The 27,838-nt window shown below is 38.2% G+C and overlaps 1 protein-coding gene across 1 annotated transcript in view; it reads left to right on the top strand.

The window, feature by feature from the left end:
- Positions 1–27,838, top strand: part of LOC126195673 (neural cell adhesion molecule 1-B-like) — a 57,822-nt gene that overhangs the window by 20,851 nt on the left and 9,133 nt on the right. The window contains exons 3-7 of the mRNA XM_049934299.1: positions 2,553–2,689; positions 8,977–9,108; positions 12,471–12,617; positions 15,999–16,180; positions 25,072–25,345. Of these exons, the coding sequence (XP_049790256.1) occupies positions 2,553–2,689; positions 8,977–9,108; positions 12,471–12,617; positions 15,999–16,180; positions 25,072–25,345 (872 nt within the window). The remainder of the gene's footprint in view (positions 1–2,552; positions 2,690–8,976; positions 9,109–12,470; positions 12,618–15,998; positions 16,181–25,071; positions 25,346–27,838) is intronic.

The following is a 27,838-nucleotide window of genomic DNA, read 5'->3' as shown; positions in this document are numbered from 1 at the left end:
CTCATAGTAAACTGTATCATTTGATTTCTAATATGTGCATTGTCTACCAGTGTACTGTACTATCCATTTGTAGCTCATGTTATTTACAATACAATAAGAATATGCCCTAAATATCTTAATTATTATTTTCTCGAGGATTTTTCTCCGTCTCGTATAAGGCAAGCAACAAAACTGTAGTTTAGATCACTGAGAAAAACAAGACTGACCAGCTTGAGTGCTGGAAATCAGTCTGAGAGCACGCATCCATTTCTGACATGTATGCAGCCAAAACTGTTGTCAGCTGACAGAAAGAAGCAGACAGGCAAAAATTGGGAAACTTCTCTAATCAGTGGGAAGAACATCCTTGGACAGATAAAGGAAGATAATTAAGAGGAGGAATACCAAAGAGCAAAGACAAAAAGAAAACAGGATCTTCTAGAGCAAAAAAACCTTGTTCTTAAATAAGGGAATTGCTCACAGCTCCTCAGAAAACTGATCCGTCAAAAACAATGCATTTGCTTAAAGTGTATATCTGACTTTGAAGATGACTGGATACATTGTGATTAATATATGAATGGTGGAATGAAGACGTTGTGGATGAAGATGTAGGATGTTAACTTTGTGACTATTGCTGAATAATTTCAGGTGTGAACTCTGGAATGACTGTATGCTTACTCTTATCCACTGTATGAATAAAAGTATGAAATTAGCATATGTTCACTCTTAATCTTGTTATGTCTATTTACTTTTAAAATGATTAATACGGAAGAGCTTAAATGGTACATTGGTGTATAAATACACTCCTGGAAATGGAAAAAAGAACACATTGACACCGGTGTGTCAGACCCACCATACTTGCTCCGGACACTGCGAGAGGGCTGTACAAGCAATGATCACACGCACGGCACAGCGGACACACCAGGAACTGCGGTGTTGGCCGTCGAATGGCGCTAGCTGCGCAGCATTTGTGCACCGCCGCCGTCAGTGTCAGCCAGTTTGCCGTGGCATACGGAGCTTCATCGCAGTCTTTAACACTGGTAGCATGCCGCGACAGTGTGGACGTGAACCGTATGTGCAGTTGATGGACTTTGAGCAAGGGCGTATAGTGGGCATGCGGGAGGCCGGGTGGACGTACCGCCGAATTGCTCAACACGTGGGGCGTGAGGTCTCCACAGTACATCGATGTTGTCGCCAGTGGTCGGCGGAAGGTGCACGTGCCCATCGACCTGGGACCGGACCGCAGCGACGCACGGATGCACGCCAAGACCGTAGGATCCTACGCAGTGCCGTAGGGGACCGCACCGCCACTTCCCAGCAAATTAGGGACACTGTTGCTCCTGGGGTATCGGCGAGGACCATTCGCAACCGTCTCCATGAAGCTGGGCTACGGTCCCGCACACCGTTAGGCCGTCTTCCGCTCACGCCCCAACATCGTGCAGCCCGCCTCCAGTGGTGTCGCGACAGGCGTGAATGGAGGGACGAATGGAGACGTGTCATCTTCAGCGATGAGAGTCACTTCTGCCTTGGTGCCAATGATGGTCGTATGCGTGTTTGGCGCCGTGCAGGTGAGCGCCACAATCAGGACTGCATACGACCGAGGCACACAGGGCCAACACCCGGCATCATGGTGTGGGGAGCGATCTCCTACACTGGCCGTACACCACTGGTGATTGTCGAGGGGACACTGAATAGTGCACGGTACATCCAAACCGTCATCGAACCCATCGTTCTACCATTCCTAGACCGGCAAGGGAACTTGCTGTTCCAACAGGACAATGCACGTCACCATGTATCCCGTGCCACCCAACGTGCTCTAGAAGGTGTAAGTCAACTACCCTGGCCAGCAAGATCTCCGGATCTGTCCCCCATTGAGCATGTTTGGGACTGGATGAAGCGTCGTCTCACGCGGTCTGCACGTCCAGCACGAACGCTGGTCCAACTGAGGCACCAGGTGGAAATGGCATGGCAAGCCGTTCCACAGGACTACATCCAGCATCTCTACGATCGTCTCCATGGGAGAATAGCAGCCTGCATTGCTGCGAAAGGTGGATATACACGGTACTAGTGCCGACATTGTGCATGCTCTGTTGCCTGTGTCTATGTGCCTGTGGTTCTGTCAGTGTGATCATGTGATGTATCTGACCCCAGGAATGTGTCAATAAAGTTTCCCCTTCCTGGGACAATGAATTCACGGTGTTCTTATTTCAATTTCCAGGAGTGTAGTTGGATCACAATAAAAGATTAAGTAGGTATCCCCCCTTTTTACCTTAATTGCATACTCTTACCCAAACCTCCTTAATGTGAATTTATTTCAGTACCTCTCATAATCTCCATACCCTCGATTTCAACATTAGTGAACACCTCTCATTATCATTAGAGCAGCAAACCCCCTCCTAATTTCTCCTCTCATCAAAAATCCGTGCAAATATTCCTGTACCAGAATGTAAGCTCTCTATTAGGTAAAAGGTAGGCTGTCACCACATCAAGTTAATTTTAATTCAGAACCAGCTGTACGTTCTTAGTATTCAGTTAATGTTTGTAAAATGTCTATATTGCCATATTTTTAATTTCAGGGTACATGTTGAAGGTGGAAAGGAGACACTGTCACTTGTGTTCTCCAGAATTGAGAAGAAGGACAAAGGAAAATACACATGTGTCTCTCGCATACAGGGACAAGAACGTTCCTTACACTTCGAGCTGTTTGTCTACAGTATGTGACCAAGCCTTTTACATTTCTAGCAATATGTTTACTAACCTTATGTGTTCTTTACTCTGCCAGGGATTGTATGCTGAATTTTGTTCCTGTTGTCCAAAATCACCATGCACATATCATCAACAGTGAATGCCCCATAGCACTCCGTGTAGTATGCCTGATGTTATTTTCCCATCTAACAATTTCTCCCTGTTGACAACTCACTCCTTCTACTTGCTGGCAAATCTCAATTATTTTTTAAAAAATTCTGACCCTTTACATGACTCTCCCTATTCATAAGTGTGTGTTGTATGTAAAGAGATGTGAAACAGTACTTGAGTTATGGCTCCTCATTAACAAGTAATTGCTTCCACAGCTAACAGGGTGGGCTTTCTTTCCTCCATTTGAGGTAAAGCTCTGGTGTTCACATCAATATTTGACTGATAACTGTATTACTTTTTGCTTCCAAAAAAGAAACATATTGCAGTTACTGGGATTTAGAACATGAATGTGTCAGTTTAGTGGGAGCACTGTGAAAACAAGAGAAAGCATCAAGCAAATTACTAACCTCTTATGCCATTGTGGAAAACAAAGACATACATTGAGGGAAGCTTCAAGGCAAGTAGACTGAAACAGTACTTGTTGAAGTGTGCATCCAACATAATGTGAGGGAGGGATTAGTGTAGATTACTTCTCACCACAAAGACGAAGGTCAGATTCACACACAGGCACAATGAATAAGACTGCTAAAATGTTAAGCTTTTGAACAAGGTCTTTCTTCCAAAATTGGAAACACAAACACATTCACACAACCACAACTCTCACATACACATGACCACTGTCTCCATGCACTGGAACCAAACTGCAGCCGCATTTCCATATGACGTGTACAGCAATCTCTTTGCGTCAGTGGTGGGTGTAAGGTGGAGACATGGGGTGGAGAGGGAAAGGGATGACAGGGCAGCGGTGGGGGAAGTGCTGTGTTGCTTGTAGGAGCATGCAGGAATGTAGTGGGGACAGGATAGGACTTCTTAAGTGCAGCATTGGAGGCTACACAGAGGGGGGGGGGGGGGGGAGAATGGAAGGGGGGGGGGGGTAAGAAGTACAGAATTGGAAAAGACTAATGATAATATTGTTGGGATACAAGGAATGTCTGGTGCTGGAAAGAGAGCAGGGATATGTGGATGGCACAGGTTGTGAGGTAGTCATTAAAGTGAAGCACATCATGTTAGGCAGCATGTAGTGGTGTAGCTGTTTCTTAGCCAAAGTTTGTTGGTGGTCATTCATGCAGACAGACAGTTTGTTAGTTGTTATGTCCACACGCAACTTGGCACAGTGATTGCAACTTAATATGTAGCTCACATGACAGCTTTCACAGGTAGCCCTGCCTTTGAAGGGATAGGAGATACTTGTGAGTGGACTGGAGTAGAAGGTGGTGAAGAATTTATGAGCAGGTTTTGTAGCCAGGTTTATTTCAGGAATATGAGCCATGAGGCAATGGGTTGGGAACAGGGATAGAGTAGAGGTGGACAAGGATATTGAATAGGTTCAATGAGTGGTAGAATACCATTGCGAGATGGGCGGGGCAGATTGTTGGGGTATATTCTTCATTTCATGGCACAGCGAGAGGTAGTCAACACTGTGACAGAGAATGTGACTCAGTTACTCCAGTTCTGGCTGGTACTTAGTCACAAGATGAGTACCCCTTTGTAGGTAAATGTTAGGTATGTGGGAAGCAGTAAGTGACTGAAGAGACATAGTAGAGGAGACCTGGTCCTGGAAAAGGTTGGGAGAGTAATTTCAACCTATGAAGGCCCCAGTGAGACCCTTGATTATTTGCAGAGGGACTGATTGTCACTGCAGATGTGATGACCATGGGTGGCTAGAATGTATGGAAGGCACTTCTTGGTATAGTGACATGCAGCTTTCTACATCTACATCTACACTTCATAAATCACAGTGAGAGGCAAGGGAGAGGGTCCCTCCCATTGTACCTGTTATTAAGGTTTCGTCCCGTTCCATTGATATGTGTCTTACAGGAAGAATGATTGTTTGAATGGCTCTGTGATACAGTAATTATTCTAATCTTAATTCGAGTCCTCATGGTCCCTATGTGTGTGGTATCTAAGCGACTGTAGTATGAGGGCTATTTTTTTTCAACCTCCGATAGGCTATAAATAAAAGACAAGTTCATAGAAAACAATTATTTTATTACCAAAAGTTTTGTACACTTACGGTTACTTTTCAACGTAATCACCGAAAAGATTGAGACATTTATCATACTTGTGGACAAGATTTGCAATACCCTCTTCAAAAAATGTTGCTGCCAATGATTTCAAATGAGCATTGATGTTGTTTTGAAGATCTTTGTTGGTTTGAAATTGCTGCCCTCCTAGCCACATCTTCAGTTCAGGAAAAAGGTGAAAGTCACTCGGTGCCAGGTGAGGACTGTACCGTGGATGATCGAAAATGTCCCATTGAAATTGTTCAAGGAGCTGTTGGGTTGTGCCAGCAGTGTGTGTACAAGTATTGTCATGGATCAACACAATTCCTGAAGTCAGCATTCCTCTTCATTTGTTTTTAATGCCTCTCTGGAAACATTGTAAAGTTTCACAATAAGCAGCTCCATTGATAGTGGTTCCGGGCGGCATAAACTCCCAAAAACACGATAGCCATAACCTTTCTGTTGTTGAATGTTTGTTTGAATTTTTGTAGTTTGTTTGGTGAATTTTGATGCATCCATTGTTGTAATGTTGTTTTGTTTCTTGTGTGTCATATTGGATACAAGTTTCATCTCCAGTAACAATTGATTTCAGAAAGTTCTCTCCTTCATCGTGATAACAGTCAAGGAAATTCAAAGCTGAAGCCGTTCGGTGACTTTTGTGGGTGTCTGTCAACATTATTGGAACCCAACGAGCACAAAGTTTTTTTGTAGCCTAAATGTTCAGTAATGATAAAGTGTATGACAGATCTTGAAACTTCTGGAATTTCCATAGACAAAGCAGTTATGGTGAACCTACGATTTTCTCTAACCATTCTGTCAACACGTTCAACATGGTTGGCTGTAACGAAAGACTTGCGTCCTTGGCCCCCTTCATCATGCACGTCATTTTGGCCATCTTTAAACTTTTGGCACCATTCATGCATAACACCATCAGTCATGAAGTTAATACCATACACTTGGCTCATTCTCTGATGAATTTCTGCGCCATTATTCCCTTCTGCTAGCAGAAACCAAATTACACTTTGTAATTCACACTTGGTGGGTGCAACAATGATGGCAGCCATGTTTACATGGCTGTAGTGCAACATAGACTGATGCCTTGAGGTCGGCAATGGTGGAGTGTGTAGTGTGGGAGTTGCGCAGTAGACTACAGCACATGTCCACTTTTAGCCACTCACGTAGCTTCTACACTAAGTGACCGGAGGTTGGAAAAAAAATGGCGCTCATATATTCCTACATCATCATTTGGAACCGATTCTTGAAATTTTGTTAATAGATTTTCTTGGGATAGTTTATATCTGTCTTCAGGAGTCTGCCAGTTCAGTCCCTTCAGTATCTCTGAGACACTCTTCAATGGATTAAACAATCCTGTGACCACTCATGATGAACATCTTTGTATACATGCAATATCCCCCTTATAACATGGGCAGCCACAGTCATTGAAATTCATGATAAAATGAACTTGAATAAAACAGCAAACAGAGGTCAGTAAGAGGCAGAAGGGAAAAATGTGCCAAAATAAACGTCCTGGTGGTGTCCAAATTGTGTTTCTCTTTGTATGTGTGAGTGCACTCAGTCAAATTCTGTGTAAGAACAGGGTGTACAAGATTTCTCTTCAGAGTAAAGGTGTGATTTTGTAAAATATTTTGTATGACTGTTATTTTTAATAAATCATAATATGATTGCTACCATTAGACAAAGTAGGTTGCACCACTTCAAATGAAACATTGTACACATTTATTCTATCTTTTGCACTGTCCCATTCTGCAATTTTGAATCTCCTCTACCTGGTGAATAGCAATCTGTCCAACCATACCATTAGTGAACAATCAGTTTCATTTGACAACATGGTCAATATCTGCTCCCCTTCTGCTACAGAATGTGAGGGTTCTAGCAATGTATGAGGGTTGACTGAAAAGTAATGCCTCCACCTTCGTAACCCTTCAACAGTTGGCAGCATTGGTATGCAGTAGGTACTGGCTTGTTCCGTAGCATCTTCTCTACAGCTCTAGTTGGCAGGAAGCCTTAGCACTGAACAGTTGTGTTGTTACAGTGTAAATTATGGAACCCTGCACAGACGGTCAGTCAATGTGACTTAAGCAATGTGCAGTCATTGAATTCTTGACAGCAGAAGGTGTCACGCAAAGGAGATTTCATCAGAGAATGAAAGCAGTTTACGGTGACTGTGTTGATTTGAGTACTATGCGTCGTTGGGCAAGTAATTTTAAAGATGTTGAGGTGGGAACATCTGACCTGCATAACAAACAAAGAATTGGATGGCCTGTGACAGCAACCATCAAGTTTCACAAGCAAAATCTTGACAGATTGATTCGGAATGATCATCACATCACTCACAGAGAAACTGCAAGCTCAATTGGCATTTCACAATAATGTGTTGGTCACATTATTGCTTTGCTTGGCTATTTGAAGATATGTGCAAGATGGGTACCCCGGATGCTGACTCCTGAAATGAAAGTGCACAGACTTGAAATTTTCCAGGAACTCCTCTCATGTGGTGATGCCTTTCTCCATTCAACTGTGACAGGAGACGAAACGTGGGTACATCATTACACCCGGAGGTGAAACATCAGTCTGTGGAATATTGACCCAAAGATTCACCGCAGAAAAGGAAATTCAAGACACAGCCCTCAGCTGGAAAAATCATGGCCACAGTGTTCTGGGACACAGATGGTGTTATCAATGTTGATTTCCTTGATGGTGGAACAACAATAAATTCAGAGTGTTACATCACAATGCTGCAAACTCTGAAGTGATGGCTAAAAAGGGTCCAAAAGGAAAAGGGAAATGTTTTCCTGCAGCATGACAATGCCAAACCACACACTTCACATGCCACGACAGCAGAACTTCAGAGACTGAATCACCACCATACAGCACCCTCCATACTGTCCAGATTTAGCACCAACTGACTTCCACCTGTTCCCGATAATGAAAGACAATCTGCGGGGACATAATTATGCTTCTGATGAAGATGTTGAGAGAACTGTGAGGCTGTGGTTGCAGAAACAGAGTGTCAACTTCTTCCTTGATGACTTCAGAAAACTTATTCATCATTGGCAGAAATGTATCCCATTGGGTGGTGATTATGTGAAAAAGTGAATATTGGTAATTAAACATAACATTCTAAGGACTATTTCTGCGTTTGATTTATTAAGATATTCCCATCAAACCAAATTTACAAATGTGGAGGCATTACTTTTTATTCAACCCTTGTATTTTATACAAGAAGCTGCAGACTACAGTAACAAAATGGGCACATCCATATGTGCCAGCAGGAGATGTTGATATTCCAGGAGATGACTGGAATGGTCCATCATTTGAAACTGAAAATTTGCCATAGACATATGCTCTACCTCAATGGTCCTGGAGATAAATGCTTGCAAATATCTAGCACCATTATGAAAGCATTTTATTTTCATTGGCTTTTATGTTTTAGCTATTATATTTATTATTCATGTTACAAACTTGCAACAGTTCATAACAAGTTAGTTACAGTTCACAATTTATTTTCAAAACAATCAACCACCAATGTCAATACACTTTTGTACTCTCATGGGAACATTTTGTGTAACACATTTGACACTGGCCTCAGTCATCCTGGATTGAGTAGCTGAACTCCTGTTGTAAGTGCAAGCACTACAAATGTCTATGATGCTTCTTTTGAAATGATGAAACCTGGTTTATCTAATATTAAGGAGACTGGTCCTTGAATACCAGGGGAAACCTTGAAACATTGTCAGTTGTCTAAACAGTGTAACTCAGAGAATAAGATTTGTAGGCCCATATAATGCTAATCATCCTTTAACACATCTTTTGGAAACATTTTTTATGTATGAACCACAGCACTTTAGCTCTCACATTTCTTTTAATTGCATTTTTTGTTGCAAGTGAAATAAACCATGTCAATTATTTGTGTACATCATGGGTACACATTACTCAAAATACAAAGCAAATGGTTTATTTTTTCCTGTAAGTTCTTTACAGTATTATTTTTAAAGCAAGCTACTGAAAAGATTGCTTCAGCAATAATACAAATGAGAGTACAAGAGTAATTTTCTTTCAGCACCCATACATTTTGAAGACACGCCAGAGATTCAAGAGGTGAAAGAGAAATCAAATGCCTTGGTAAAATGTGAAGTTCAAGGAGATCCTGAACCAACTATCAAGTGGGAAGTTAATGGAACTTCAGTAGAGGGTAAGATACTATACATACATTTGGAACTTTTGCTCCAAACATATTTTTGATATTGTATATTTATTGATCATCTATTTTATCATATACAATGGTATAAGATTTGTCATATGTTGATACAAAAAAGCTTGAATAATAGTTCAAATGGTTCAAATGGCTCTGAGCACTATAGGACTTAAATTCTAAGGTCATCAGTCCCCTAGAACGTAGAACTACTTAAACCTAACTAACCTAAGGACATCACACACATCCATGCCCGAGGCAGGATTCGAACCTGTGACTGTAGCGGTCGAGCGGTTCCAAACTGAAGTGCCTAGAACCACTCGGCCACTCCGGCCGGCTTGAATAATAGTGTCTGTATACAAATCATACAGGCAATTAAATACATAAACAGAAACAAATCACGCAGATACAGATCCTACAGATAATCAAATACATACACCAAACAAATTCTAAGTTTACATTATATCCAATATATCTGGAGACACATGGCTACATTTACCTTAAGTTATGGATGTCCTCGAATTTATAAAATTCATGTACTCATCAACATTGTAAAATTTTTCACTTACAAGCATTTTCTTAAGTTCATTTTTAAAAACCTGCAGCTTTGATATCTTTTTAATTCTTAAGGGGAGGGTACCAAAAAGTCAGTTCTGTGTCTAGTTTCATACTCAAGGTATTCACTGTTCGAACAAAAGAACTAGGGATGGGATTTCAGAAAGCATATACTTTCGTCAGTTGATATAAGAGTCATAATTTTCGGTTCTATGAATATTTCTCTACAGGACTCTCTAGGACTGAGCGAGGTGGTGCAGTGGTTAGCACACTGGACTCGCATTTGGGAGGACGATGGTTCAAACCCATGTCCTTCCATCCTGACTCAGGTTTTCCATGATTTCCCTAACTCATTTCAGGCAAATGCAAGGATATTTCCTTTGAAAGGGCTCAGCTGATTTCCTTCCCCATACTTCCCTAATCCGAGCTTGTGCTCCATCTCTAATGACCTCATTGTCAATGGGGCGTTAAACATTAATCTCCTTCTCCTCCACTCCCTAGGTACAGCCCCTATTATAAATCTTATTGCTCGTTTTTGAATAATAAAGGAGTGTTTTTCTACTTCACTGCATGAATTTTTGAGCATTCAAAATATGTAACAGCATTTACTTAATTTTTTTATTGAGCCATTCTACACATTTATCCAATTGAAGTTGCTCATTTAACTAAATTCCCAAAAATTTAGTATCTGAAGTTTGTAGCATTTTCTGTTTGCCTGACTTCACTATAATATTAGGCTTTACTTTATTTGAAGTATGCCTGAAATTCTGTTACAATGGTTTCTTCTCATTAACAGCTAGACTCTCATCTCTAAACCATTTAATTGCTTCTTCAGTTGTTATTTCTATTTTTGTGTAAGTCAGCCACGTTCTGAGCTTTAACAAAGAGACTTGTATCATCAGCAAACAATCCAGCATCAGATTGTGTTCAATAATGTCAAGGACAACAGGGGTCCCAACACCAATTCTTGGGGCTCTCCACGAGTAACTTTCTCTCATTCAGAAAAGTAGGATTTACCTTGATGAGCTATTTCTGATTTCTGGTATCTATCACATATGCATGATTTAAACTATATACAACCAGTGCCACAGACTCCATAGCAGTATAGTTGTCAAGCAATATTTTATGATCAATAACATTAAATGCCTTAGATAATTCTAAAAACAATCCAAACTTTACTTCATTATAATCAGTGGAATTTAGAATAAGTTTAAGGAAATTATATACAGCAGTTTCAGCAAATCTATTTCTCCTAACCCATTTTGTTCATTGGAAATATTTCATTAAAATCACACATCAATATATTTTTCTCCTTTCCTCCCTCTCATGTTCTCACATAAAAGTCATAATAACAAATATAAACTTCCAGGATGTTTAATGTGAATACAATCTCTCATATCCATGGTCTATCGGAATCTTGAATCAATTACCACATTCTACATCTCAGTGCAATAAGAAGTACCCTCAGAAATGCACATCACAGTAGTTTGTAAAACATATATATACAGATGTGGATTTCAGCACACTATCTCAAACATAATCCATGGAACAAATAATGAATGATCCAAATTGAACTCTGCAGTACCCATAGATATTAATTTTTTTTTTCATATTATTCAGTTTCTAGATAGATAGATGGAGTAAATTCTCTACATTAAATTAAACTTCTTTAATGTTTGTAACAAACCAAACATCCAGAATGTCCATACACAGTGCTATGAGTATTTAAATTGATGACTTAAATGTTTTACACTGAAACAAACATTCTGATGTTAAAATTGGCTACTAGTCCACCATACTGCCATACTACACCATTTTGTGTCATGATGACCATGTGACTGTGGTTGCTGGTCCTACACTTCCATGTATTACTTTGACTTGGGTGTGACCCTCACCCCCCCCCCCCCCCCCCCAATGACTGACTGACCTAATTGCCACACATTTATGTTCTCATAATTATTTGGTGACACCTGAAGATAAAGCTTTATGCTTCAAAACTAGTTGCGCAACATATTAAAAAATTACTGGGAATTGAAGTGGATTTTTATTCTATAGATAATTATTTACATATAATAGTGTATTAATTGGATTTACCACTTTATGAAATAAATTATGTGTTGTAGCTCAACTAGAAGAGAGTGTATTAACAGGTAGTTAGTTGCAATGCTACAGCATTGATGTTTCCTTTACCTGTAAAGCAGTACACAGGCAGTCTGAGTTGTTAATTATTACACATCCTGAGAGGCATTTCTCCAAACATGGCTCAGATCTTTCCACCAACATTTATTTTAAATTCACTTCTGCACTATTCAAAAAATAAGCATGCGCTGAATATGACAGACATAAATCCAAGGCACATGTCCATGTAACGATTTCCCATGCATGGAATACAACCTTGTGCTCCATCTTTAAGAAACATGATACTAATAGCAAGATAAAATCAGAGCTTTCTTTCTTTTCATTCAGTTGAGTTTCTAAGCTCATGTCAACTGCAGCATAGTGACATCAGCTGTGAATTACAGGAAAGTTTGTGGGAAGGTAAAACATTCCAGCAATAGATTCAGGTGCACAGTATAGTTGCAGTCATATGACAGAGTCGTATAGCCTGTATTGTACTTACACCACTCAGTGAAGAATATGAATGAAATGAGACACACTTTTCAGCCTATATTTGGAGCCATTAAATGTCTCCTGCCACATTGTAAAAATTTGCATTCATTTTTAAATTTTTTTTATGCCTCACAGGTTATATGTTATTAATTTTTTGAATTGAAGACACAATTTTATGAGGATGTTTTCCTTAACAGGTAATCCAAAATATGAAGTTGGAGGAGATGGACTGTTCATTAGTAATGTTACACTGGATGACCGTGGTTATTATCAGTGTCAAGCTTTCCAACTCTCACCACATACCTCAAACATGCAGCAAAAGACAATTTTTGTCAAAGTTCTTCGTAAGTATATGTTCTTGTGTGTGTGTGTGTGTGTGTGTGTGTGTGTGTGTGTGTGTATGTGATGGTGCACATGACAATCTTTTTCTTTCTTTCTTTTTTTTAACTCTGCAATTTTCTTCCAAGTTGAATCACTACAAAAACAAAAAAATGAAAATAATGTTTTATCTTTAAATGTGGCTTATAAATAAGAGTAAAATTTGAATACTTTCTGTAATATAGACATTAAATTGTTTGCACTGAAATTTTAATCTTTACAAGTAAATAGTACACTCCAAAAGTATGTTGCTAGTACTAAATGGCGAAGCCTCAAAGAGAATGATAAGCTCAGCTTTTTCATTTATTTTTTATGCTAATATTCCAACTATAACAGAACCTCTATTGCGTAAAATAAGCAGTTTTATCCAAATGGGTGTCTGTGTGCTACAGTGCAAAAGAGTGGCACAATTCTCACCAGAAAGCACTAATTTCAATCACTTCTGCATTTTTTCCACATGAATGTATTATGTCCACAAACTATTTGCTCATGAGCACTTTTTTGCCAATATTAACTAAGTTGTTTGTATTTGTCTTTATCATCTCTTCAATCTCCTTCACATCACCAAAAAATGTTCCATGTTTCAGTGCTACAGATAGAAGATGACTCTGTCTTTCCACCTCTTGATTCCAGATGTCACTTCTGTGTACCTGTGGAAACAGCAGCTGTGATTTCTGTTCTAATTATGTGCTGTTTATTGTCTGTGCCTGTGACAAATCTGAGAATTCCATATTTTACTGTAATTACACACCTCTTCCCAAACTTCATATTTGTATATTGCTTCTGTGAAACTCTCTAACATTTTCTTTATATCTGATTACTGCTTTACTTCCGTATGCATCATTCTGATTAAAACAGTGCTGTTTGCATTTTCTCAAATTTGGTCCATGTGTTGCAGAACAGTTACTCAACTAATAAAGTAACAAAGTTACAGCTGTTCTCATATCTAGCACTGACTCAACCATCATCATACATAAGTATCCATCTTGCCTACATGCTCACCTAAAACAAAAGATACATTACTGTTTTAACAGGGCACCCATAACTTTTCTTCCCACTTATGTATTATTGAACACACTGCAGCTTCACATCCCATCAAGAGTGGGCATTGGCTGTCTTGCAAGTTAGAAAACATTATTACAGTTCTTTCAGTCATGCATTCATCGTGTTATATAGATGCTATGTTGACGGAGAACTTTCAAGAATGTGGCACAAGTCAAACTACTATTAAACTTCAGTAAACTAATTTGTGCTTATTCCAATTAAATAATTATGAGATAGAAAAAAGCTGATTTTTCACTTGTAACAAATACCAGCTCTTTATCTTCTACAGCTAGTTTAACATCTACATGGTCACACAGATATTTAGCATTGAACAACAGTTATCTACATTTCTAATAATAAAGGCATCTTTACAATGGATTTTACAACTTTTCACACTTACATTAATCTTCAATCTCTGAATCTATATAATTAGATAATCTGAAGAGTGAGTGACCAATCAGGTGAGATTTTAAACTTCTTTTGAATTTTAGGGACTCCCGATTTCTCACTCCATGTCTGATGGATGTGTGTGAATATCCTTGCACACCAACACAGAACCCTGCTCTGAATCATAATATCTGTCTCACCACTCTACCTTTGACTCCCCAATTTTATTTGTGTGTTCTTCTACCACAGTGTTCTTACCCTCACAAGTACTAAGATATATTTCATTCATGTAACAGTCACTGTGAGAATACTCTCATTCACACACTTTTTAATATTTGTAATCTGTCTAAATATCACAGTGTTTCTAATAAAAGTGAGGAAGTTGATGGAAGCTCTATGTTACCTACTTTTGTTATTGCCCTTGTCATGTATATTGTACAATTCCCATTCAACACAAGACCTTTTTGTACTTATCTTATGCATTCTGCTTTGAATTTATCAATCAGCTAAATATGTGGGGGCAGTCAAAATTTTAGCCAGTAATTAAAGTATATCTGTTTGATATGTTGATTCACTGACTGTGAATATTTTGACATCAGCTGTATCATGTATAAATCTACTATGCAATTGTCACATATAAAAATGTGTGCCAGACCAGGGTTCAGACCCAGATTTCCCCTATCACGAGCAGACACCTTAACCATTTCAGCTACCTATGTATGTTCCCTGGATGAACCAAAACATCCATACATCACATTGTTTACATCCTTATATTGCAGACCACTAAATTCTTTACCTAACATTTGTCACAGTACATGGATTCCTGCAACATAGAGAATGAGACACTGCCTCAGTGGGTAGAAGATATAACATTGTTGGTCTCAGTTCCTTGTTGTCTCATTCTCCCTGTTGCAGGAATCCAAGGAATGTTGTCAGCATCAGCTGGTGAATTTAGTGTATTACGATATAATGATTTAGACAGTGTCACATTTGGAAGTTTGGGTTGGTTTGGGGAGCGTGCACAGAAGTTTTTAAGGTGACCATCCCTGATTATCTGGAAATCTGGGTTCAAGTCAACAAATTTTTATTTGTCACTATTGGGTAGTAGAACTATACCTAACACAGCTGATGTCAAAGATTTTGTAGTCGGTAAAAAAAAATCAAATTACAACTTGGATGATCAACAGTGTCTGTTCTTTCGGACGTGCATATAAGTGAAAGAATAAGTTGTGGTCATCTTATCATATTATGTCATTGGGCTTCAGATTGAGATTTGCACCCAACAATGACCCCAGTACATCCAACTCTTCCCTACAATTTTCCCATTTTTCATTTTATCTTAAACCTGGAGAAAATGAACCACTAGTTCTGAAAACTAGAGTCAAAGTGTACTTCTATGTGTTGCTTTGTACTCTGTTTTGATAGAGTTTAATTAAATGCAGTTAACATGTCTGTTTTACCAGTTTTAAACTTGCCAGTTTTAAACCTTTACTTCTGATTTCCATTTGTCTTTTAAGACTTCATGAGGCATATCGCTAATAAGAGGAATAGTGTCTGTGAGTGGCAGATAAATTGTAATAGCATTTTAGTGCTTCAGAAAGAATTGTCAGACTTTAAAGACTGGTAATTATTTTCATTAAATTATTATAATACTGCAATTAAAAAATCCATAACTCTTCAAATTTGGTCAGCCATTATGTAAATTTTGAATATTGCTATCCCATGCTGCATGAAATATAATGATATAAAATAAGATATTCTAAGAAATTAGCTGCATTAATCAGATAGGAAGAGGATAAAACCCTACTGAGTTTTATGATGTTTTGTGTAAGTAATTTCATACTTTACAGTTAGCTCATGAACAAACATATGTTTCAATACCTGTAATCTCTTATGTTATTTTTCCTTTTCATTAGATGAACCAAAAGAAAAGAATAAGAAAGATACAGCATACGGTTTCATAAATGGAACAAAAAATCTGACATGTGAGGTTGTAGCTGAACCTCCCCCTGTATTCAGATGGATGAAAGATGATGTCACAATCAATGAAGATGAAAACATAACTATAATCAGTGATAATGACACAAGTGTACTGCAGGTAATGAACACTGTTTTATTTTTCCGGCGTTCATGTTCAGATGTGCTTCTATAAAAAAAATATTTTAACAATAATACTATCAGGATTAGAGCCTTTATGTATCCATCATGACTGGGCTTCCAAACAATTTCTTCTATGTAGTTTTTAGAGAAGGTATTTAATAATGTTTTGCAGTATGTCTTGTCATGCCCACTAGTTACAAAGGTGTAATTTTCTCAATTGATTGTTGGTTGATGAAAGTGTCTTCCAATTGTGACAGCATTATTGGTGAACTTATGTACTAGTGAAGCTAAAGCTTTGAGTTACATCTGGAGGTCAGTTTGTTGGTCAATAGAAGGCTCTAGTTATATGTTATGCCCAACTAGTCTTGCCCAAATAGTCTTGCATGCTGTTAATTTCTATTTCTGTGGATTTGAGTTTCCAGTCTGCTGCAACAGGTTTCATGTGGAACCATTTTATCCATGGAGCAAGCTTTACTGATAGATTTTATGTCATCCAAATGAAGCAGAAGGGATTCATTTGCATCAAACAAGAATTATAGTCCTTATCTCTGGAACATAAACTTAATAATATCAATATATGTCAATGCAAAAATTAAAGTTTGTGAACTGGCAAAGAAGTCTGCTCTACCAGAATCAACAGTCTGAACAATTACAAAATGTACAAATAAAAACCCTTAAGCTGTGAAAAATGTCATGCTATTTTTGCTCAGATGAAAACAATGTTAAAATTATGGTAGGATAATCAAGTAGAGTGAAAAACTGTCCTGCTAATCAGGACACAGTTCCCTCTCAAGCTAAGCTGATTTATGAGAGACTGAAAGATGAAGCTGGAGAGGTGGCCAAAGATGAAATGTTTAAAGCTAATAAGGCTTGCTTTATCCAATTCGAAAGATGTTGTAAAAGGCATCACAGAAATCAGAGAGGTGGCAAGCATTAATAAAAAGACTGTGTCGCTCTGTCCAGAGAAACTCTGGTGGAGGTGCCCATACCAACTAAACTATATTGAACATGAGTGAAACTGATCTGTTCTAGAAGAATATGCCTAAAAGAACTTTTATCACTCATGAAGAGAAAACCTTCACAGGTTGTAAAACCACCAAAGTCAACTGACAGTGATGACTGACACAATTGCAGCCGGTGATCGTAAATTAAAATCTCTCTTAGTTTATTGCTCATAAAATCTAATAGTTTAAAAAAATGCATGTAAGTCCGTGATTTGGAAGTTGAATGATAGAGCTTGGGTGACAGCTTCCCTTTTTGAGGACTTGTTTGGTCATCACCTCATATCTGAAGTCAAACATTACTGCCAACTAAACCAAATCCCATATGAAGTGATACTATTAATCAGCAACACACCAGGTCATCCTGCTGTTACTCTAATTTGACCCACATGTGAAAATCGTATATCTTCCACCGAATACAACCAGCTTCCTTCAGCTGATGGACCAGGAAGTCATTAAAAATATCTAAAGCTTACTACAGAGATGATCATTTGCACAAATACATGAAGCTATGAGACTTGACAACAAGCTCTCTATTCAAGATTTTTGGAGGCACTTCAATGTTTTAGATGCCATGAGAATTACTGGACACTCTTGGAATGACATTTGACAACAATCTTTAAATGGCATCTGGAAAAAAAGTGTCAATTTTTCTTTTCTCCGCCACTTAAACCCAGGGAAAATCAGCACCAGATCCTGATCAAACTGATATTGTCACTGAAGAAGTGATCAGTCTTGCCAGACAGTTAAATTAAGAGGTGGATGGTGATAATGATCAAGAACTACTGCATTCACACAGTCAGGAGCTGACAGTTGACAAGCTTATAGAAATGTGTGAACACGGGCAAAACATTGAACAACCTGATTTTTGTAGGCCCACTGCAATCCGAATATCAAATGACAGTTGCCATGTCTCAGTGCAATTGGAAAAGGGTTACAAATTTTAGATAAAATATACTCCAACCAAATACAAAACAGGGAATAAAGAAATTATTAACATGCTATGAGGAAATTTTGCATGAGAAGAAAAAAATTTGATTTGTCAGACAAAATTGTTGGATTTTAAGAATCCTTTTACATCACAGTAACTCTGTTTTAGTTTGTTGTAATGCATAATATTGTACTGCAATATAATGTATTTCATTGATGACCATTTCATTAAACATTTTACTTCTAAATTACATTGTTTTCTCTAGTCTCTGATCCTAAATAAACATAATTTTTATGTATTTACACAAAGTTGGACACCAACTTATGCGAATTCAGCTTAAATGGTTATTGAAAGATACCAACTATCCCATAAGTCTGGGGATATAACTGTATATGTAAATTATCCCCAAAACTCTCAAAGCTATCAGTTTTGGTTTTTAAACAGATTTCTGTACCTATGTGAGTTCCACTGTTTCTTTGGGAGTATTTCATACTCTGACATTTTGTTGCCAGTTCTTCTGAAGTTAACAGAATAGGGATTGTACAACTTGTTTTGACACAACTTTTTACATAGAAGGCATGTGGATGACATAAATGAAGATTAGAAAGCAATTCTCCTGCTGCAATCTCTCTTCAAACTTGCTGAAAAATTTGTATTTAATAAATTTTCCCCCTATTTTAACAAGAAATAGATGGTAAGTAAAAGATACTGGAAACATGATCATTTGTCAGTGCATTGTCCATCTATCAGAAAATTACCAAATTATGAACTTTTCTATAAATCATCCTCTAAAGCTGCCAAAAATACCAGATGTATCTGACATATCTTAAAACTGACACTTCCTCCCATTATATAACTTTGTACATTACTGACAGTGCTATCTGCACAACATTCACACACTGTTTGTGTGTACACTATACAACAGAATTTAAAACTAATGTTGACACACAAACCAGGTAAAGAGGATTATAAGGTTTAGCTTCACAAAATCATTTGTAGTTTGGAATCAAAATACTATGTGTTTCATCACTGTGAAGGATGTCCAGGAACATAAGCTCTGAAAATAATCTGGGTGATACTTTTGAACTGAAAATAGTATATCTCTCCATTTAAGCAATTTATTCACACTGACTGGCACGAACCTGATACTACATAACTGGAACTGGTAGAATTTGTTGAAGAACTAGTAACATTTTTTTCTATCTTTCTAACCATCACGACATGCTAAGAATGAAAGTAAGCTTTCCAAATAACTAAAGAAGATTTCACGTTGGGTGAGTTGGTTGTCCAGATAGTCATTGTTGAATACAGAGGAAATAAAAATATATTTATTTGAATACATACTGGCTATTTATAGGTTTTTCTGTAAAAATAACTAATTGTTTCTGTTCAAGAATTCCTCAACTATATAAGAGTTACTACGGAGGAAAGTCTTGAATCTACATTTGGGAACACTTCTACTCTATGCAAGACATTTTATTTCGATGGGTAGACTGTCAAATAGTTTTACAGCTGCACATTTCAGTGTAACAATGTACCCATTTGTCATTTACTACATAGGTAATGAACCAGTGATTGCATAATGAATCAGTGATTGCATATGACATGATACAGTTACTTAAATTCACCAACATGGAAGAAGGATATTCAATATTTTGATGATGGTTCTGCTGCCCCATGCAAACATTTTAAGAACTGTCTTAATTTTTTTGTGAAAGGGGTTTTAATGTTGAAGCAGAATGGAATTTTTTCAAACTAGCCATACAAATCACCATGTGATGGATTTGGAAGTACAGTTAAGCATTTAGTTGCACAAGCTAGCCGTACAGTCCAGTAAACATGCCAGATTTTAATAGTGAGTTATTTATTTGAGTATTAAAGAGAATATTTATGTGGTAATGAATTCCCTTTTGCCACAAACAAATAATTAAAAAAAGCAAACGTTCCTCAGGAAACACTCTTCAAAAATGAATTTACAGTTTTGGGTACAAGAGATCACTACCATCTCCTGTAATTGGCTTTGATTTTCATTAACTGGGTGACGTATACTATGTGACCAAGTTTACTGGCATGCTAAAACACCAAACAAATACATTCTGCTTGGAGGGCCCTGCCCAAAATGTTTCAAATGTTCTGAGTTGGGGAGACACCTGGCAACCTCCCTGCCCAAGGCAGGGTTTGTCAGACATGAAGAAACTCTCAGCAGAAACAGGCAGCAGAAACTCTCACTATGTGTGGGTGGGTATTATCTTGCCAAAATGTAAGCCCAGCAGGGCTTGCCGTGAAGGCAACAAAAGGGGGCATAGAATATCATTAGCATACTACTGTGCAGTAAAAGTGCTATGGATGACAACTAAAGGGGTCCCGCTATTAAAAGAAATTGCACCTCAGAACATCACTCCTGTTTGTCATGCTGTATGATTGGCGACAGTCAGGTAGGTATTCCACCATCTCCAGATCCATCTTCAATGGTCTTCGAGGCTCAGTTTGAAGCAGGACTCATAACTGAAGACAACTCTACTACAGTCAATGAGATTCCAGGCTGGAGGTGTGTCTGGAGATGCCCCAGACACAGGCAGGAGACCAACCTCACTGTTGCCAGGCATATGGTACAAGGTGTGCCATTTCTTTTCACAGCAGGACTCCTTCGGTTGTCATATGCAACATCCTTGCAGCACAGTGATACGTTGATGATACTGTACACCCTGTTTTGTTGCCCTTCATGGTAATCGTTCCTGGGCTTACAGTTCCATAACATAATGCCCACTCGCAGACAGAAAAAGTTTCTACTACTTGTCTTTGGGCTTGCCAAACCATACCTTGGCCAGTAAGGTCACTGGATCTCTCCCCAATTGAAAATTTTTGGAGCATTATGGGCATGACCCTCCAACAATCTCAGGATTTTGATGATCTACTGCACCAATTGGTCAGAGTTTGGCTTTATACCCCTCAGGGTGACATCCAACAACTGTGTTCACCAGTTTCAAGCTGAATAAGTTTTTGCATAAGGGCCCGAGGTGAACCACTGCATTATTTACTTGCTCCATTTGTGGAGTTCTTTCTCTTGAATAAGTCATCCAATATTTCTGAAACTCTAATCACTTGTTTGTGTGTACATGTACACCATATCTACTGATTTCAGTTCCATTTGGATAATTACTTCATGGTGGATTCCTCCCCCCCTGCTGCCCCTTCCCCCTGCCCTGCCCTGCCCTTAGTGTATGATGATGTTACTGAACTCCAGCTTGGTTAGTGTGTTGCTTGTGTACATTAATTTACAAATGTAAGCAAATTTTTTGCACAGTAATTGAAATAACAAAAAAATGAAAATAGAGGTTTCAGTTAAGATTTAGAATGTTAGCAAGGTGTCTGTATATGTGTGGATGGATATGTGTGTGTGTGCAAGTGTATACCCGTCCTTTTTTCCCCCTAAGGTAAGTCTTTCCGCTCCCGGGATTGGAATGACTCCTTACCCTCTCCCTTAAAACCCGCATCCTTTCGTCTTTCCCTCTCCTTCCCCTCTTTCCTGATGAGGCAACAGTTTGTTGCGAAAGCTTGAATTTTGTGTGTATGTTTGTGTTTGTTTGTGTGTCTGTCGACCTGCCAGCACTTTCATTTGGTAAGTCACATCATCTTTGTTTTTAGATATATTTTTCCTATGTGGAATGTTTCCCTCTATTATAACCATATATATATATATATATATATATATATATATATATATATATATATATATATATAGAGAGAGAGAGAGAGAGAGAGAGAGAGAGAGAGAGAGAGTGCTTCAAAAAGTTAGTAAGTTTTCATTCTTTATAATGTGCCCTTTGACAACTCAATATTTCTACTATTTGGTGAGTTCTCTCATTTCTAAAGTATTTACACTTCACCAGAATTTTCCTTACCAAAGCCAGAAATTTCAAAACGCAGGGTGTACCATAATTAATGACGTAAACACATACATATGAAAGTGCACGATACTAGAAGGAGAAAGGTCTCAGTAAACATAGGGTCAAAAATGCATACCTTAAGAGCTATGAGCAATTTTTCATCTTCGATAATGTGAAACAAATCTCTTCTACTGCAAGTTCCTTGCTTTCCATATTTTAGGAAGTGGTAGTATGGACAAAAATAAGAAAAAAATGTCCAGCAAACATGTGCACTAAAAAACATATTTTAAAAGTTACGAGCACTTGATCATTAGAAGAGTTGTATTTCAAAGTAGCAAAGATGAACAAGTGCTCATAGCTCTTAAGGAATGCATTTTAGAGCACATGTTTACTAGACTTTTGTTTCTTGTTTTGGTCCTACCAATTCCCAAAATATGGAAAGCGTAGAACTTGCAGCAGAAGAGATTTGTTTCACATTATCGAAGATGAAAAATTGCTTGTAGCTCTTAAGGTATGCAGTTTTGACCCTATGTTTACTGAGACTTTTTTGCTTCTAGTATTGTGTACTTTCAACTGTATACAGCTATGCCATTGATTATGATACACCCTATATATTATGTCATATTATGCAAAATCTGGTATATCTGGTACACCTTATACTGATAGGCTTAAATTACTCTTTTCAGTAGTGTGAACAGTAAATTTTAAGATACGTGGCCTCAAATATAAGCAATATTTGATTTATATAACAATTTAGTAACTTTAGAATCTGACAGCATATCAAATATATCTAGGAAAGTTTGTAATTCACAAATTTCTAATATGAAGACAATTCACTGACAAATTATCATGGTTCTATGGTCTTTCATTTGCTGTGTAATCCTTGTTAAAATATGGGTAACATAAGTTGCAACAGAATTTTTAGACAAGTTTGAAGGGTGATTGTGTCTTGGATATTTGTTTACTGACCTTCATTTGCATTATTCCTGGGTTGTGGACAAAAAATTGTGTCATGATAGCAAGTTTCAGAATCCTACCTCTATTAGGTAAGGAACAATGGTTTGCTAAACCTTAAGATTTTATTGTGTGCTTCCAGTCCCACAGAAAGTGACCCTTTTGAAAATGGCTTTTTACACTAAGTTACAGATGTTTAGATAAAACTTGGTAGAAGCTTGTGTAGGTCCCTTAGATACATTCTGTACAAATTTAATAAGTACACAAGGTAGTAAAACTGGGAATATCTTTCAGTGTTGATCACTTGACATGGAATGTCTTATTACCCAACATCTTGCATCTTTTAGAGATTCTTAGGTATGGGGACCACTACATTTATTCCTTAATGATATTTGTGGTTAATTATAAAAGCAAATTTATAATGAAATGTGAACTTTTCAACCACTCCATTTATCAATTATCAGAATATTTGGACTTCAGGATGTAAATTACAGTTCTCACTTACATTCATATTAAACAGATATTAACTTTAGCACTGTACAGACAGCTGACAGTGACTCCTGAAACCAGTAAAAATGTTTAGTACACAGTAGTGAGTGAAAACAGTAATCAAGTAATGTAAGGGAAAGAGTACTGCTATTCTCAAAGTAGCTGTTTTTCCACTGATATAAACAATATTCTTGCTTGTAAATAAAAAAGGAGCAGTCTGTAAGCAATTTCAGTGATTAATAATGTAAAATGTTTACCACAAGATTTAGGTGTTGTCAGTATACTTCACAGAAGCAGCCAGCAATGACTGCTTCTTCCTGTTGATACATAACTTGACTCATTACACATAAATTTATTTATTTATTTAAATTTTTGCATTTAGTCATCAAGATTATGGCTTATGCAAACACCAAATACATATAGGTTATGGGTAGTAATTACAACAATCAAACAATGTTTATCGAAATACATTATCATGTTTAAACATATTAGTACAACAAGAATCATTAGTTTACCACACACCATGCATAAACTCCATGTTTTATAAAATGATCTTGTTGATTAGAGAGAGATAAAAAAAAAATCACTTGAAACACCTTATATCTATCTCCGTTGTGCACTGTGATGAAATAAAGCAGTGTGCTCTTAATGTTACTGCTTCATAATTCATCAAGTGTATACAGACACCTTCCAAATTTTTTTGAGCTATTTTGTTATTAGTTTTCAGGGACTATGGACGATTATTGCACTCTTGTGAGGCCACTAATGTATGGGCTCTGGTATATCATTTTTAATTGAATCATATATCTAAGATAGTTGTGTTTGAACTTGGTGTTGTAGTCATGCATATTACTAGATTTAATCACAGCTTTCTCAGAAACAAAAAAAAAAAAAAAATGTAAGTAATTTAAGGTACAAGGATTAGATGGTGAAGCATATCTGTTGAATGAAAACTTCAAAGCAAGAATCTTTACATCTCATTTGATGTATAATCCTTAACCTTCTTTCTTATGGCAACAGTACTCTGTTATGGTGTACATCTGCAGCAAATCCCCGTACTTCTATACATATAGATACAGACTGTCACATAATACATAGTTTTCAAATTGTTGGTGGGCATCATTTTAGACAACTGGCTAAGATACAGGCCATTATTGAATTAACTTTACACAGTGTTAATATAGTTAATCCACTTAAGTTTTGAGTCCAAATGGATTTAAGATTAAAATAAGAATATATGAAAAGCAGTACCAACTAACTATAAGTTGATGTAGTACTGTAATGTTGAGGTGATGTTGTAGAGAGATTTGAAGCATCCTTGCAGTACAGACCTTTAAGCAACGTTCCTCACTCCTTTGTACAGACATAAACTTACACTAATACATTTAATAATTTTCCATCGGGATCTGTATGGTGGTGGTGATGGAGGAGGGGGAAGATCATGGGCACAGATTTGTGTTTTGAAATGTCTCGCATCTATAGCAGAATACGTATATTTCTGCATTGTTTATGATGTAGGGAAGTATGGAATGACTTACGAGAAATAAGCTACTTTTTTATACAAGTGTGTAATTTTCACAGACATAATCCACAAAAACTTACCATTTTTTATTTCTTTCCTTTGCAGTTGGTGATACACAATGCAAGTTCCTTTGGTGAATACAAATGCATTGCTACAAATAATTTCGGTAGCCGGGAACAAAAAATCCGCCTAAAGCAAGGAAATAAGCCAGAAGTTCCAACATTTAGTATTAAGGAACATACTGATGATACCATTGTTTTGGATATTACTGCACCAGACGCTGGGGATTTGAAGATACTTTCATACCGCGTTGAGTACATTCCAGTGCAGCAAGGAGCTTTGGCAAACTGGAATAATGCTAATGTTGTGGAATTGGAAGGTAATCATCAACTTGTATTCTTTCTTAACAAGTGAGATAAACCCCAATTATATCTGTTATTGTTTAGGACTTTGCCTTTGGATAAAATGTCTTTTTTTATAATTATACCAGAGAAGGAAAGTTGCTACTTACCATATAGCGGAGATGCTGAGTCTAGACAGGCACAATAAAAAGATTCACAAACTGATAGCTTTTGGCCATTAAGGCCTTTGTCAGCAGTAGACACACATACACACACTCACGCAAATGCAACTTGCACACACGTCTGCAGTCTCAGAGAGCTGAAACTACACTGTGTTGTTTCAGCTCTCTGAGACCGCAGACGTGTGTGCAAGTTGCAGGTGTGTGTGTGTGTGTGTGTGTGTGTGTGTGTGTCTACTGCTGACAAAGGCCTTAATGGCCGAAAGCTATCAGTGTGTGAATCTTTTTATTGTGCCTATCGTGACTCAGCATCTCTGCTATATGGTGAGTAGCAACTTTCCTTCTCTGGTATTGTTACATTCCATCCTGGATTTTGCAATGATCGATTATTTTATAATTATCATTATTAATTATCCACCATGAGGATTTAATGGCTCAATAATCATCAATGAAATCTCAACCGTGTCTTATGCAGACACAGAGAATAATGTCAACATAAAAAAATGCCATAAACATTTTACAAAATCAGAAATACATGCAAATTGTGATCTTCTGCACTTTCTCAGCAAAACATATTTTGTAGCTGCCCATTTGCTTATTACTATCATTAAGTATCCAGTGAATCTTCCCATTCCTCAAGCCCTCCCAGGGGCTCACCATTCTTTGGTGAGCACATGCTTCACTATCGTTGGGCACCAGCCTTTGCAGCACTACTTCCTCTTCTGTGCTGAAAACCTACACTTCGACTATCTCTTACCTCATCCGACTTTCTGTCAGATGGTCCTTTTGCTGCAGATGCTGCTTAGACTTGGTTCATCATTTTGGTCTTGATTTTCATTTTCACTCCCAGTGCTATCTTCACCTTCCATTAATAATTAAAGTGACCCCTTACTGAATTTGACCTGCCATCTTTTCCAAATTTTATAGACATGCATGTCGTGCAGGAAGGTCGCCCACTGTGGTGTATGCTCCACCTCTGTACCCTTCCACTCCAGCACCCTTGCTTTGTGTTGTCGTAGTATGCCCAAAACCCACCACGGTAGCCACCCCGTGACGGTAGGGGGGAGGGGTTGAGTCATCAAGTACCTGCATGTATATAGTCCCCTGGCCACACAGGGATCACAATGTTGGTGCCTGCGCTGCACACTCTGCATGTATCCCCATCAAGTATGTGCCCATTACTGGGGCATGGGGACTCCCAGCAATGGATTACTGGACAGGTAACCATAACTGAGGCTGGGTGGCACCCATGGGGAGAGCCCCCTCTCGGAGTTGGTAGTTGGTGGTACCATGGCAGATAGTTCGCACATGAAGCAACTTAAACTTTCTCCCATTGGTGGTCTCATGCCCTCTTTGAATGGAAAGACCTTTTATGATGCAACGAAACATAATCCCAACACTTTCCCTTCCATGGCCATACTGTGGGAGGAACAGAGGACTAGATGACAAAGAGAAAAGCACTTCCCCTAATGCCTGGTCTATACCAGGACTGATGGAGACACTCAATTGGCCACAAAGCCATCAGTTTTTGTCTGACACATTGAAGACAAATATAAGGAAGCTGCAGCCATCTTTAAGATGAAGAGCAATTCCCTCCTGATTAAAACATCATCTCTGACATTCACAGGTGCTGCTCTCTTGTGAAAAGTTGCGTGATATTCCTGTGACTGTCACTCCCCACAAGAGTCTCAATATGGTCCAGGGCATCTTCTTTACCATGATTTTCGTTTACAATTTGACGATGAGCTGCATGCCAACTTGGAGTGATGGGGTGTGCACTTAATCCATTGTGTCCATAGGGGACCAAGAGAAAACAGAGTTGCTACCACGGCCTTTATCTTGGATTTTGAGGGTGATACATTGCCTGAGAAGGTCAAAGTGATAATCTATCAGTGTGACATGAAACCCTATATTTTTCCTCTTGTGAGACGCTTCAAGTGTATGAAGTTCAGACATAAGTTTTCTCATTGCACAGCTACCCATGTCGGCAGAGATTGTGAATATCCATTACACATGAACATTCCCTATATCCCTCCCTCCCTCTGTGTAAACTGTGGCGAGCTCCATTCTCCCTACTCTCCAGATTGCTCTGTTTTTAAGCATGAGAAGGAAATACAGGACCCTGGACAAGCTCACACATCAAAAGCCCAGAAAAAAGTATGAGCATCTGGACCCCATACAAATGGCACAGTCTTACATTACAGCCACAACATCATCGCCTTCTGTGTCAATGCTGCTTTCCTCTGGTACACCTTAGAGCCGCCACTAATGCCTGCCCCCAGGTGGTTGCTGGCTCTTCTGGTGCTCCCACAGCATTCACTCCAAGAGCATTGGCTCCCCACCTACCAGAGA

The sequence above is a fragment of the Schistocerca nitens genome, chromosome 7, assembly GCF_023898315.1.
Source record: "Schistocerca nitens isolate TAMUIC-IGC-003100 chromosome 7, iqSchNite1.1, whole genome shotgun sequence".
Lineage (NCBI taxonomy): Eukaryota > Metazoa > Arthropoda > Insecta > Orthoptera > Acrididae > Schistocerca > Schistocerca nitens.
This window is presented reverse-complemented; position numbering and strand designations above follow the sequence as displayed.